Source organism: Chrysemys picta, chromosome 12 (assembly GCF_011386835.1).
Source record: "Chrysemys picta bellii isolate R12L10 chromosome 12, ASM1138683v2, whole genome shotgun sequence".
Classification (NCBI taxonomy): Eukaryota; Metazoa; Chordata; order Testudines; family Emydidae; genus Chrysemys; species Chrysemys picta.
The window spans coordinates 21,745,631-21,759,098 of NC_088802.1; the positions used below are offsets into that span (position 1 = coordinate 21,745,631).

Genomic DNA, 13,468 nt, shown 5'->3' on the forward strand with positions numbered 1-13,468 from the left:
GGTTCCTCTGGTCAGGTGTCAGCTAGGCTAGGTGAACTTCTTAACCCTTTACAGGCATTAACCCTTAACTCTCTGTTTATGACAGTCCCTCATCCCATTTAGTCCATCACTTCTCAGCCATCCCTGCCCAAGGAGGGGAGCAGGGAGAGCCCATCTGTGGAGTAGAACCCTGTCTACTAGGAACTGCAGAGAGATCCAGCAACTCAGGACATCCAAAGAAGGGACACGACAACGAATTCTGGATAATACGGTGATGGGGGCATGAGAGAGACAGAGAACCAAACAATCCTGGCAGTGGGCAGATAGATAGATAGATAGATAGATAGATAGATAGATAGATAGATAGATAGATAGATAGATCAATGATTCCTAACACTGGAGGCTCGAATGAATCGCAAGCTGGGAAAAATTCCACAAAGACCAGCACAGTAAGTTTGCCATTTCAATTAAATATGTTAGAGTATTAATATACAGGGCTAATTTAAGAACGTAAATTTGAATTATGTTTGCAACTCTTTAAGACTTTTGCTATCAAGTCAATCAAACATTTAGAGCCTATCAGTATTTTTTTAATAAAAAAAGGTAGGGTTTTCATAGACTTCCCAGAAATCTCCAATTTTTCATGTTCTAGCAAGTGAGAAACAAACATATTCAGCAAAAAATTGCAGAAAACTGATTTTTTTTGCCTAGATCCACCCAAAAAACTTGAGTTTTCAGTTTTCCTATGTATATATATGAAGTATCAGTGAAATATATTTGAGGATACCTGAGACGTTCTGTGAACATTTGATTAATTGAAAACATAATTTTCCTTTGAAAACAATTTAAGTAGAAAATTTCTGACCACGCTTAATTGGAAACTGAGCTTTAAGAAAGACTGGGGAATGCAAATATTGTCCAATAATATGATAATTTCAAACCCATACATTCTATTTCATCTCTTCTTATTTGCAGCTTTTGGTTCATACTGTTAGTTATGCCTAGGGCTCCAGCAAGGCCTATACTGACTGCAGCCGAACCCTGGTCATTTCCCTTGTCCTTCCATTCACAGGCATCACATGATCAGGGCCGGATTTAGCAAGAGCGGGGCCCGATTCCTGGGGGTGGGGCTTGTGGCCCCAAGCCCCGCCCCCAGGAATCAAGCCATGTTCCGGCCGGAGCTCCGGCCGGGGTCGCGGGGCTTGGGTCCGGCCCGGAGCCGGTTGGCGGCCGGAGCCAAGCCGGGGGGCCAGAGCCGAGCTGGGCCGGACCCAAGCCAAACTGCGGGGGCCGGGCCAGACCCGAGCCGAGCCGCGCCGCGCCACGGGGGCTGGGCCCGAGCCGAGCCAGATCCAAGCCACAGGGGCTGGGCCAGACCCTTGCCGAGGGGGCCGGGCCGGAGCCAAGACAAGCCGCGGGGGCCAGAGCTGAGCCGCTCTGACGTGTTTGGCTGTAACCGGGGCCGGAGGGAGCTGCTCGGCCGGGGCTGGACTGGGACGCGCCGCGCTTCCCCGGAGCCCTTCTCACGCCCCCCCGCCACCCCAGCTTACCTGGTGCTTCCTGCCTGCCGCTGCTTCTTTTTAAACTTCCCGTGAACCTCTGATTCACGGGAAGTAGGGGAGGGGGAGGAGCAGGGGGCAGAGCGTTCAGGGGAGGGGAGGAGAGGGAAGTGAGCTGGGGGCGGGGTGGAGAGCTGAGGCGCAGGGCCCTCTTAGCAAGGGGCCCAATTCAGCCGAATCGGCTGAATCGGCCTAAAGCCGGTCCTGCACATGATGTACTGAGGAAGAAAAAGTCCAACCAAATCAATGTGACCGAGTTCCTTCTCCTGGGATTCTCTGACATTCGGGAGCTGCAGATTTTGCATTTCATGGTGTTTCTAGGGATTTACCTGGCAGCCCTGACTGGGAATCTTCTCATCATCACAGCCATAGCTCTCGACCACTGTCTTCACACCCATGTATTTCTTCCTGATGAATCTGTCCATCCTAGACCTTGGCTCCATCTCCATTGTCGACCCCAAGTCCATAGCCAATTCCCTCATGAACACCAAGGCCATTTCGTATTACGGATGCGTCATACAAGTCTTTCTCTTCCTTTTCTTTGCTACAGCTGAGCTTCCCTTACTAATAATCATGGCGTATGACTGACGTTGCCATCTGCCAACCACTGCACTACAAGTCAATAATGAACAGGAGAGCTTGTGTCCAAATGGCAGACAGTATCTGGATCAATGGGGTTCTCAATTCTGCACTGCACACTGGGAACACGTTTGCAATAATCTTCTGTGGAGACAATGAGATGGAGCAGTTCTTCTGTGAAATCCCCCAGCTCCTCAAACTTGCTTGGTATGACTCATGTCTCAATGAAACTGGGACTATTGCCTTTAGCGTGTACTTTGCTTTAACTGTTTTTATAATTGTGTCTTATGTTCTGATCTTCAAAACAGTGCTGAGAATCCCTTCTGAGCAGGGCCGGCATAAAGCCTTCTCCACCTGCCTCCCTCACCTCATTGTGGTCTCCGTGTTTGTTTGCACTGCTAGTTTTTCCTATATTATCCCCACCTCCAGCTCAATCTCATGTCTGGATCTCATGGTGGCTGTTGTGTATTCCGTGGTGCCTCCCATGATTAATCCGATCATTTATAGCATGAGAAACAAGGATATCAGTGCTGCCCTGTGTGGCTATTCTCCAAAAAATAAAATGGCCATATTTTTCCCATGACCATCATCTCATTCTGTTGTTTTTTATAAATATAATCAACTCTTGACATTATTGTCTCCCTGAGAACATAACATGCAATCCGTTTATGCACACTGAGGTATTTACACTGGTAAATATCTAGAAAAACTGCACTCAGGTCAATGGAATTACTATAAATTGACACCTATATACATATCCTGTCTTCACACAGTGGCCAATGTCAGATGCTTCAGAGAGAATGAACAGAACAGGGCAATTATTGAGTGACCCATCCTGTGTTGTCCAATCCCAGCATCTGGCAATCAGAGGCTTAGGGACACCCAGAGCACAGGGTTGCATCCCTGACCCTCTTGGTTAATAGCCATTGATGGATCTATTCTCCATGAACTTATCATGTCTAGCTATCCATCCATCCCCATACATACCCCTCTATCTATTGATCGATCGATCAGTCTGACGCTTTTGTACTGCCACCCATCGCTATGGGATCAGTGCACTTTCCACATAAAATCAGTTACCATAGCAAAGTCACACGTGAGGTCTCTGCCTCTTCTCCTTTTTTCAGAGTGGGGAGTAAAAATTCTGCCCCCGCTGCGGCCTCAAGGCCAGAGGAGCTCTCTGCCCCCACTACCGACACAGGGCTGGAAGAGCTGTCAGCCTCCGCCATGGCCATGGGGCTCAAGGTGTCAGCCGCTGCCCCAAGAGGCAGGGCTCTTTTTCTACAATGAACCTCTGGCTTTAATGAAGAAATGGCTTGGATCCCCAGAGGTTCGTTATAGCGGAGATGTACTGTATTTTGTTGGTTGGTTGATTTGTTTCTTTGTTCCAGATGTTTTTGCTGGGTGGGAGTTTGGGAGGGCGAGGTGTATTTGATTAGATGGGAGTATTCATTTGATGTCATCAAGTATCGGGTACTACCAGATCAGGCCCTGGACCGAGCATGCGCCTATCTTCCCCTGGTTCGTGGTTCGCTAGCAGACACAGGGGCCTCCCTGACTGGACTTAGGCATCTCTCTCTGAGCTAGCACACACTCCTCTCCTCGGCATCTCCCATCGGTTAGCTCAGGCGCCTCGCCTCCTAGCATGCTCGATTTTGTGACTCCCATTCTTGGGTGTCTGTCTCTCTCTATCTGTCATATAGGAAGCCCGGGGGCCTGACTCAGGCTGTGTGTGACCCTATTGTTGCCCCAGTGATTTTCTAGGTGCCTAAACGTTAGGTGTTGCCGCACTGCGGGTCACCATGCCTGGGTCTCTTTATGGATCCAGGCCCCAGGGGATATTTAGGCACCTAGTGGGTTTTTCAAAAGCAACTAGGCAGCTAACTCCCATTGAAATCAATACGTTTTGGACACCTAGAGGCTTTAGAAAAACCTACCAGGCACCTAAACACCTTTGAAAACCGGGCCTTAGGTGATGAAGTGCAGGTGTCTATACTGGGCAATGATACCCTGGTGTGCAGCTATGGGTCCATTGACTCATGATCTTCGATATCCACCAGAGATCCTCAAATCACAGAAATGCCAGGCTGGGAGGGACTGGAAGCCAAGGGGAATCAGGTGCCTGGCTCTTTGAAAACCCCATCTTAAATTCCTGGAAAGAATAGTCCTCCCCTTTGAAAAACATTCCCATATCTCTGCTGATTTTGTGGCTGGCGCCCGCCCACCTAGTATAAAAAAATGTCTTTTATTGGTATATTATAGAATCACAGCACCATAGAAATGTGAGGCTGAAGCTGAAAAGCTTGAGAAGCTGAGGCAGGACCTAGTAAATCTAGACCAGCACTGACAGTTGCTTGTCCAACCTGTTCTTCATAAAATCTCCAATGATGAGAATTCCACAACCTCTCTTGGCAGCATATTCCATTGACGGGACCTATGGTCCAGCCCCCCTAGGGACCTTTAAAATTCTAAACTAAAGCCTGTTTTCAGTCTCTTGTTTGTTTGGTCCTTAATTGAGAGCCCTGGAGAACTAAATCCTTCTTTTCACCTATAAAGCAAGTGCACTTGTCCAAGGCAGTGTGTCTGACACCTAACCCAGAGGTGCCATGTCTAGGGAGAAGACAGGAGATTGGGCTAAGACCAGAGCTGTGATTTTCTAAGCGGCCTAAGAAGTTCCCAAGGACTCCTTTAACTCCATTTGGCCCTCCTCCAGAAAGGAGCCACAAAGTTCATTATTTGGACAATATACCCACCATCAGTGCCTCTGGGACAGAATGCAGGAGATCCAGTTTTTGGAACTTATTCCTGGTAGAGGAGATTTCTAGGAAGCCACACAGAAGCTGTGTGGGAGTGGTGAACATGGTGGGTAGCTGGCCATTCATTTGGTTTTAAGCTGGATAATCCCCTTTTTGTGTGGTTTGTCCATTGTCTGGTACTGAGACAAAACCAGACATGGTTTTGTCCAGTATCACGGATGAAGGATGCATGCAAGGTCACGCTGGCAGGCAAGGCGATGAGGTAGGGGCACGGCCACGGCTTTCACAGAAGTACCAGAATGTCCGGTGTGGTGTTGCTTTCTAGAAATAATAAACCCCATAATGGTTTATAGAAATATGCTTATGAGCATAAAGATGACATGACTGGAATATGTTTTATGTTAGATATGCCATGTAACATATCTCTGCAAAGACTATGATCTACTGGATATATTCATCCTAATTACATGCATGCATCAATTTGTATTCCAAGTTATGAATATTGGCGATGTACTTTCTTGATTTTAAGTATCCTCAGTGAAGCAGTTGGCCAGCTTCTTGAGAAAAGACTATTCTCAGTAAGTGCCCAATCAAGAAACACTTAAGCTAACAATGAACTCTGAGAGACACCAATCCACATCTGAGCTTTCCTGGGGATCTGTCATCATCCGGTAAAGTTCTGAGTCATTCATGGACATGTGACTTGCCCATGTGACTCCAAAACTGTATCTTGCAGCTGGCTTCTGCATAGGAGAGGAGAAGGGATTTCCACCCAAAAGAGAAAGTCTATTTAAGCCCCTGGAAACTCCTCCCTTTTGTTTTCAGCTGTCTCAAGAGATAGCTTCTCCACCCCCAAAGGATACCTGAAAGAAATTAGAACAAAGGACTGTAACCATAGGGGTGTGAGTAATTGCTGGACCTAGACTAGAAGGAGGCTAGTCTGTAAAAGAAGCTTACTGGAACATCTCTGAGAGTGAGATTTCATCTTGAATCACTTTCTTACTGTATTAGGCATAGACTTGCGTGTTTTATTTTATTATGCTTGGTAATTCATTTTGTTGTGTCTGTTATTACTTGGAACCACTTAAATCCTACACTTTGTATTTAATAAAACCACTTTTGACTTATTAATTAACCCAGAGTATGTATTATGTATTAATATCTGGGGGGAGGGACAAACAGCTCTGCATATCTCTCTATCAGTGTTATAGAGGGTGTACAATTTATGAGTTTATCCTATATAAACTTTATTCAGGGTAAAATGGATTTATTTGGGGTTTGGACCCCATTTGGAGTAGGATACCTGAGTGTTGGAGACAAGAACACTTCTTAAGCTGTTTTCAGTTAAGCCTGCAGCTTTTGGGGGACGTGGTTCAGACCTGGGTATCTGTTTGTAGCAGGCTAGCGTGTCGGGCTCAAACCAGGCAAGGCTCTGAAGTCCCAAGCTGGCAGGCTCAGAAGTAGTCCAGGAATAACAGGTGGCAGTTCCCAAGGGGGTTTCTGTGATCCAACCCATCAGATCTGGTATTCTGGAAATGCCTCAGTGGCCAACCTAGTCGAGGGAAGAGCTGGGAAACATTTTTCTAAGACATAGGCAGATTATTTAACTCATCTAAAAACATAGCAACATTTGTCACAAACAGGTTGAGGAAACCATTTCCCAATGACAAGTTACTTTGACCAGCTCTACCAACCTAAGCTGAGAGCAACACACACACCCCTGCCCATGCCATGGATCTTCGGTCTCCAGGGTGCAGAGGGACTAGGAGTGGGCATGTTTGAGATGATCCAGGAATAAACCTGCTTCTCTTCTCACTAAAGAATTCTTCCCTTCTTAGGTCTCACACCTGCTGCTGTTCTGCAGTAGCTTGGTAGGCAACATCAGCCTCTGATTAGTGCAGGAATAAGGTCCCCGGAAATTCTCAGGCCACTTGCGCGTATGCGAGGATCACCATCTAATCTTGGCTGGCACCCTGGGGACTCAACCAGAGACATCCAGAGTACGAGCTTCTACAGCTTGAGCTGAACAGCCAGGCTGCCTGACGTCCAGCAGAACAGCCCCCTGTCCCCTAGGTGGGTCACAGAGGAGCCTCATAACACACACTGCCCATGGGTGGTGTTTATACAGCGACACTGCGTGGCTGCACAGGTCAAGGGCTTCATTTGAGCTGGAGTCACCTATCCCCAGCCAGGAGGACAGGGCGTCACAGACAGTTGTACTAAAGAAACGCCATGGACTCTACTGGAGTTTATTCTCTGTGTGGCCCCTTCTCCTCTCCCCCATCCACGCACATCCATAAAGTCACAGAGTTCAAGGCCTGAAGGGATGACCAGATGAGCCACTCTGACCTGCCATATGCCAACACCACTCAGCATCTGCACACCAAACCCAACAACTGATATTAGACCAAAATGTCACAGCCCTCAGGACACTAGATGGTTCTGTGCCATTGGCAAAGAATAGGAGAGACTGAAGGGCTCCAGTGCCCAAGGCCCCCACAATGGCAGGGAAATTATTGAGATACACCCAGAAAATCCTGAGAAGTTACCTGCACCACACGCTGCTGTAGAAAGTGAACCCTCCATAATGTCCCTGCCAATCTGACCAGGGGGGAAATTCCTTCCTGATGCCCACATGTTGATCAGTTAGACCCTGAGCATGTGGGCAAGAACCAGCCAGCCAAGAACCCGAGAAACAGAGAATGGTTCGGTGTCACCTCAGAGCCCTGGCACATCCCACCCAATGTCCCATCTCCAGCCAAGGGTGCCCGATGCTTCAGAGATTTAAATAAAATCTCCCAGAATACACTGGGTCGGGGGGAGGAATCCCTTCCTGACCCCTGACAGTGGCCAGATGAAACCCTGAAGCATAAGCTTTTAGGAACATAAGACATACGCTGTAAATGAGCCCCAGGGTTGCTGAGCCCTGCCCCCCACCATCACAAGCAGCCCCGTCATACAGTCCCAATCAGACATGTGTCCAGCTCTCTCTTCAACTAATTCAGTCATTTGCCTCCCACAACTCCTATTGGGAGGTTGCTCCAGAACCTCGCCCCACCGGTGGTTAGAAACCTCCCTGTAATTTTAGCCACTCTCTCCATCTCTCACACACCTGAATGTTCATGTGAGCCAGACTGACACAGTCTGGCTCCTTGTCCCCCTCTAGTGGTTAGGCCATGAATGGTGGTTTAGAAGACAGTGGGCCCAGTTCCCAGCTGGTGGTAATGGATATGCAGCTCCATTGGAGGCAGTATCTCAGATCTACAGATGCTGCAAATTGCTTTAGCGCCACCAAAGTCAATGGAACATGTTGAGGATCTACCCCAGTCTTACTCCAGTCTGACTCCTTTGGTTCCAGTGAAGCCAATACTGATTTATACACACAAGCAAGCAAGACAACTCCCATCATTGTTTTCAGTGGCCATGGAACAGGTGCTAGTGACCAAGCAGTGTAACAGGTATAGTTTTGGCACAGAATGAAAGCCTGAATTCCTCTCGTGCACACAATTTACACCCATTTACTCCACAACGGGACCACATTTTCTACTGGTGTAAATCACCCCAGCGACAGTGACATCAGTGAAGTTAATCTGGATTTGCACTGGTGCAACTGACGTCAAAATCAGACCTGGTTGTGTGCAAGCTGTGTGGTCATGGAAATAACTGACATTAATGAATACTTAAAGATACTACGTAAGCAAACTTTAATTAGAGAAAGACAGAAAATTGATTCTTGGTGAATTACCTACACCCAGTCAGTCTCCTCAGGGCAGCTTTGATCTCTTTGTTCCTCATGCTGTAGACAACTGGATTCACGATTGGTGGCAATACGGAATAAAGAACAGCCACCACAAGATCCAGAGCAGATGGGGAGCTGGAGGTGGGTTTCAGATAGGCAAACATGCCAGTGCAAACAGCCAAGGAGACCACAGAGAGGTGAGGGAGGCAGGTGGAGAAGGCTTTATGCCGGCCCTGCTCAGAGGGGATGATTTGAGCACTGATTTGCACTGATTTGAAGATCTGAACATATGACACAATGATAAAAACAAAAGGAGCCTATGACTAAACACACAGTAAAGGCAAGAACCCCAACTTCACTCAGATATGAGCCAGAACAGGTGAGCTTCAGCAGCTGGGGGATTTCACAGAAGAACTGATCCACTATGTTGCCTCCACAGAAGGTCAATGCAAACGTGTTTCCAGTATGTAGCACAGAGAAGAGAATCCCACTGATCCTAGCACTGGCTGCCATTTGGACACAAGCTCTGCTGTTCATCATTCTCTCATAGTGCAGTGATTGGCTGATGGCGACATATTGGTCATACACCATGACGGTGAGAAGGGAAAAATCCGCTGCCAGCAAGAAGAAGGGGGAAGAGACTTGGGCAACACATCCAGCATAGGAAATGAACTTAGTGTTCATGAGGGAGTTGGCCATGGATTTGGGAACAGTGACAGAGATGGAGCCAAGGTCTAGGATCGACAGATTCATCAGGAAGAAGTACATGGGGGTGTGCAGGTGGTGGTCGAAGGCTATGACCATGAAGATAAGAAGATTCCTCATCAGGGCTGCCAGGTAAATCAGTAGAAACCCCACAAAGTGCAAAATCTGCAGCTCCCGAACATCAGAGAATCCCAGGAGAAGGAACTCGGTCACGGTGATTAGGTTGAGCATTTTCTTTCTCAGGACATCATGTGATGGTTGCAGAGGGAAGGACAAGAGCAAGGGCCAGGATTAGATCAGTAAAATAACTCTCCTTTTGTGAAAACCACCTTAATTTCCTTCAGTCAGACCCTTAGCTTGTGAAGATTGGTGTAATATGGGAATGAGGATGGGGAAAGCAGCTCCACTGATTCCAGTGGAGTTACTCCCGACTTGCACTGCGGTGAGAGAAAGTAGAATCAGCTCAATGGACTCCAGTGCAGTGATTACTAATTTACACCAGGGTGATGGAGAGGAGAATTAGGTACAAATGCTTTTGAGGTATTTGTATTTGTATACCTCTGTCACCCAGAAGTGGGCGAACTCTGGATAACGTTGTATAAATGTTACTATCCTCAGTTTACCAAGGGGAATCAGGGGTCTGGCTGGACAGATTCTGCTGTCAGGAACTGCTGTGAATGTTGTGGTGGCAATGATTGGGAACTCCATCATCATCACCTTGGTATGCATTGACTACCGCCTGCAGTCACCCATGTGTTTCTTCCTTTGCAATCTGTTCCTCATTGAAATCCCCATGATTATGACTGTGGTCCCAAAAATGCTGGAGAACTTCCTATCAGGGAGGAATACCATCTCCTTTTATGGCTGCCTGGGTCAGTCCTACTTCTATTTCCTGCTGGGCATTTCACAGTTTGTCTTGTTGGTCACAATGTCCTACGATCAATATGACAGGTTTCAGAGTAACAGCCGTGTTAGTCTGTATCCGCAAAAAGAAGAACAGGAGTACTTGTGGCACCTTAGAGACTAACAAATTTATTAGAGCATAAGCTTTCGTGGACTACAGCCCACTTCTTCGGATGCATATAGAATGGAACATATATTGAGGAGATATATATACACACATACAGAGAGCATAAACAGGTGGGAGTTGTCTTACCAACTCTGAGAGGCCAATTAATTAAGAGGAAAAAAAAAACTTTTGAAGTGATAATCAAGCTAGCCCAGTACAGACAGTTTGATAATAAGTGTGAGAATACTTACAAGGGGAGATAGATTCAATGTTTGTAATGGCTCAGCCATTCCCAGTCCTTATTCAAACCGGAGTTGATTGTGTCTAGTTTGCATATCAATTCTAGCTCAGCAGTCTCTCGTTGGAGTCTGTTTTTGAAGTTTTTCTGTTGTAATATAGCCACCCGCAGGTCTGTCACTGAATGACCAGACAGGTTAAAGTGTTCTCCCACTGGTTTTTGAGTATTTTGATTCCTGATGTCAGATTTGTGTCCATTAATTCTTTTGCGTAGAGACTGTCCGGTTTGGCCAATGTACATGGCAGAGGGGCATTGCTGGCACATGATGGCATATATCACATTGGTAGATGTGCAGGTGAACGAGCCCCTGATGGTATGGCTGATGTGATTAGGTCCTATGATGATGTCACTTGAATAGATATGTGGACAGAGTTGGCATCGGGGTTTGTTACAAGGATAGGTTCCTGGGTTAGTGGTTTTGTTCAGTGATGTGTGGTTGCTGGTGAGTATTTGCTTTAGGTTGGGGGGTTGTCTGTAAGCGAGGACAGGTCTGTCTCCCAAGATCTGTGAGAGTAAAGGATCATCTTTCAGGATAGGTTGTAGATCTCTGATGATGCGCTGGAGAGGTTTTAGTTGGGGGCTGAAGGTGACAGCTAGTGGTGTTCTGTTATTTTCTTTGTTGGGCCTGTCTTGTAGGAGGTGACTTCTGGGTACTCGTCTGGCTCTGTCAATCTGTTTTTTCACTTCAGCAGGTGGGTATTGTAGTTTTAAGAATGCTTGATAGAGATCTTGTAGGTGCTTGTCTCTATCCGAGGGATTGGAGCAAATGCGGTTATATCTTAGAGCTTGGCTGTAGACAATGGATCGTGTGGTGTGTCCTGGATGGAAGCTGGAGGCATGTAGGTAAGTGTAGCGGTCAGTAGGTTTCCGGTATAGGGTGGTATTGATGTGACCATCGCTTATTAGCACAGTAGTGTCCAGGAAATGGACCGCTTGGGTGGATTGATCTAGGCCGAGGTTGATGGTGGGATGGAAATTATTGAAATCATGGTGAAATTCCTCAAGGGCTTCTTTTCCATGGGTCCAGATGATGAAGATGTCATCAATGTAGCGCAAGTAGAGTAGGGGCGTTAGGGGACGAGAGCTAAGGAAGCGTTGTTCTAAGTCAGCCATAAAAATGTTGTCATATTGTGGGGCCATGCGGGTACCCATAGCAGTGCCGCTGACTTGAAGGTATATATTGTCCCCAAATGTGAAATAGTTGTGGGTGAGGACAAAATCACAAAGTTCAGCCACCAGGTTAGCTGTGACATTATCAGGGATACTGTTCCTGATAGCTTGTAGTCCATCTTTGTGTGGAATATTGGTGTAGAGGGCTTCTACGTCCATAGTGGCCAGGATGGTGTTTTCTGGAAGATCACCGATGGATCCTACAAGACTGTTTTTATTAAGAAAAACTAGCTATGTTAACATATGTAGCATAAACAAATATCAGAGAAAATTCAAAATTAATTGTGGAGCTTGGTCTCTCAACCTTGCCTTTTTGTACCTAGTTATTGCTGTAAGTTGGGTATGTAAATACTCTTCCTCACTTTAACACAACATGGTGGGTTGAGGTGGTTTTTTGTTGGTCTATATCATGTCTTTAATGTATATAAATACCCGGGGTTTGTATGGTCATAACTGTTAACCTCAATGGTGGTTTGAAAAACAAAACCCTAATATTCTATCAAAGCAGGGCCTTTTACCTTTTAGGCAGTATGATTCTGCATAGTGAGTGTGAGATTGGCAGGCAGGCAACTGGAAGGATGTTGTCACTGGCATTGCAGGAGGCATGAACTGGCCACATTACGGGTGTGAACTGGGCTATATTTTAAAATAGCTACATACTGAGACCCAGCATCCCTTTATTTCTCTTAGCTTAGAATAGGAAGAGCTGCACTTTGGGTTTGAGCCTTAGGTTGATAAGAACTTTTCACATTCTTCAAATATCTTGTCAGGATCCCCCAGAAAAGATGGAGAGGTAATGGCTTGATTTTTCTACTGTGAAAAAGGTGCTCAAATGTAAAACTTTGAGAATGTATTAGATATCAAGAACCAGTAGGGGCAAGAGAATGCCAAAACAACCCTGTGTGTGAATATTAGAATTTTGCTTAGATTAACTTTCACAAGTAACCACTATCATTTTTGGTTAGACAAGTTTCTAATCTGGTTCAACCAAAAGGATAGTTGGTTTAAAATAGACTCAATTAAAATAGAAGACAGCTTTTCTTTTAAGTAATCTTACCTGTATGTCTGTTAACAAAGAATCCAGCATTTTATACAACGTGGAAGTCCTTTTCTCACGTAGCATAGAACTAATCATCCTAAAAATGCATCTCTTCAGTTTTACTCTTTAGATCAGAAAGTGTTCACTGCTGTATTTTGTGTGAGTACCAAAAGGAATGAACACAAAAGGATTATGTATTAATTAGGACTGTTGATCAATTGCAGTTAACTCACAATTTAAAAAAATTAATCGTGATTAATCACAGTTTTAATCGCACTGTTAAACAATAGAATGCCAATTGAAATGTATTAGATATTTTGCATGTTTTTCTACATTTTCAAATATATTGTATTCTGTATTGTAGTTGAAATCAAAGTGTATATTTTTATTCCAAATATTTGCACTGTTAAAATAATAAACAAAAGAGATAGTATTTTTCAATTCACCGCATACAAGTGCTGTAGTGCAATCACTTTATTGTGTAAGTGCAATTTACAAATGTAGATTTATTTTTGTTACATAACTGCACTCAAAAACAAAACAATGTCAAACTTCAGAGCCTACAAGTCCTACTTCTTGTTCAGCCAATTGCTAAGACAAACAAGTTTGTTAACATTTACAGGAGATAATGCTGG

At 45.5% G+C, this 13,468-nt stretch overlaps 1 protein-coding gene and 2 pseudogenes across 1 annotated transcript; 2 read left to right on the forward strand and 1 right to left on the reverse strand.

The window, feature by feature from the left end:
- The first annotated feature begins 2,118 nt into the window (after positions 1–2,118).
- On the forward strand, positions 2,119–2,700 carry LOC135974539 (olfactory receptor 14J1-like). Its single transcript, XM_065562958.1, has one exon. It carries the CDS (start codon positions 2,119–2,121, stop codon positions 2,698–2,700), a length of 582 nt encoding a protein of 193 aa, XP_065419030.1.
- Positions 2,701–8,614: 5,914 nt separating this feature from the next.
- On the reverse strand, positions 8,615–9,548 carry LOC135974540 (olfactory receptor 14A16-like; annotated as a pseudogene).
- Positions 9,549–9,919: 371 nt separating this feature from the next.
- The window catches only part of LOC135974541 (olfactory receptor 14A16-like), a 50,402-nt pseudogene continuing 46,853 nt past the window's right edge, over positions 9,920–13,468 (forward strand).

Coding starts and splice junctions, on each gene's coding strand:
- LOC135974539 (XM_065562958.1), top strand. CDS start 2,119: ATGACTGACGTTGCCATCTGCCAACCACTGCACTACAAGTCAATAATG.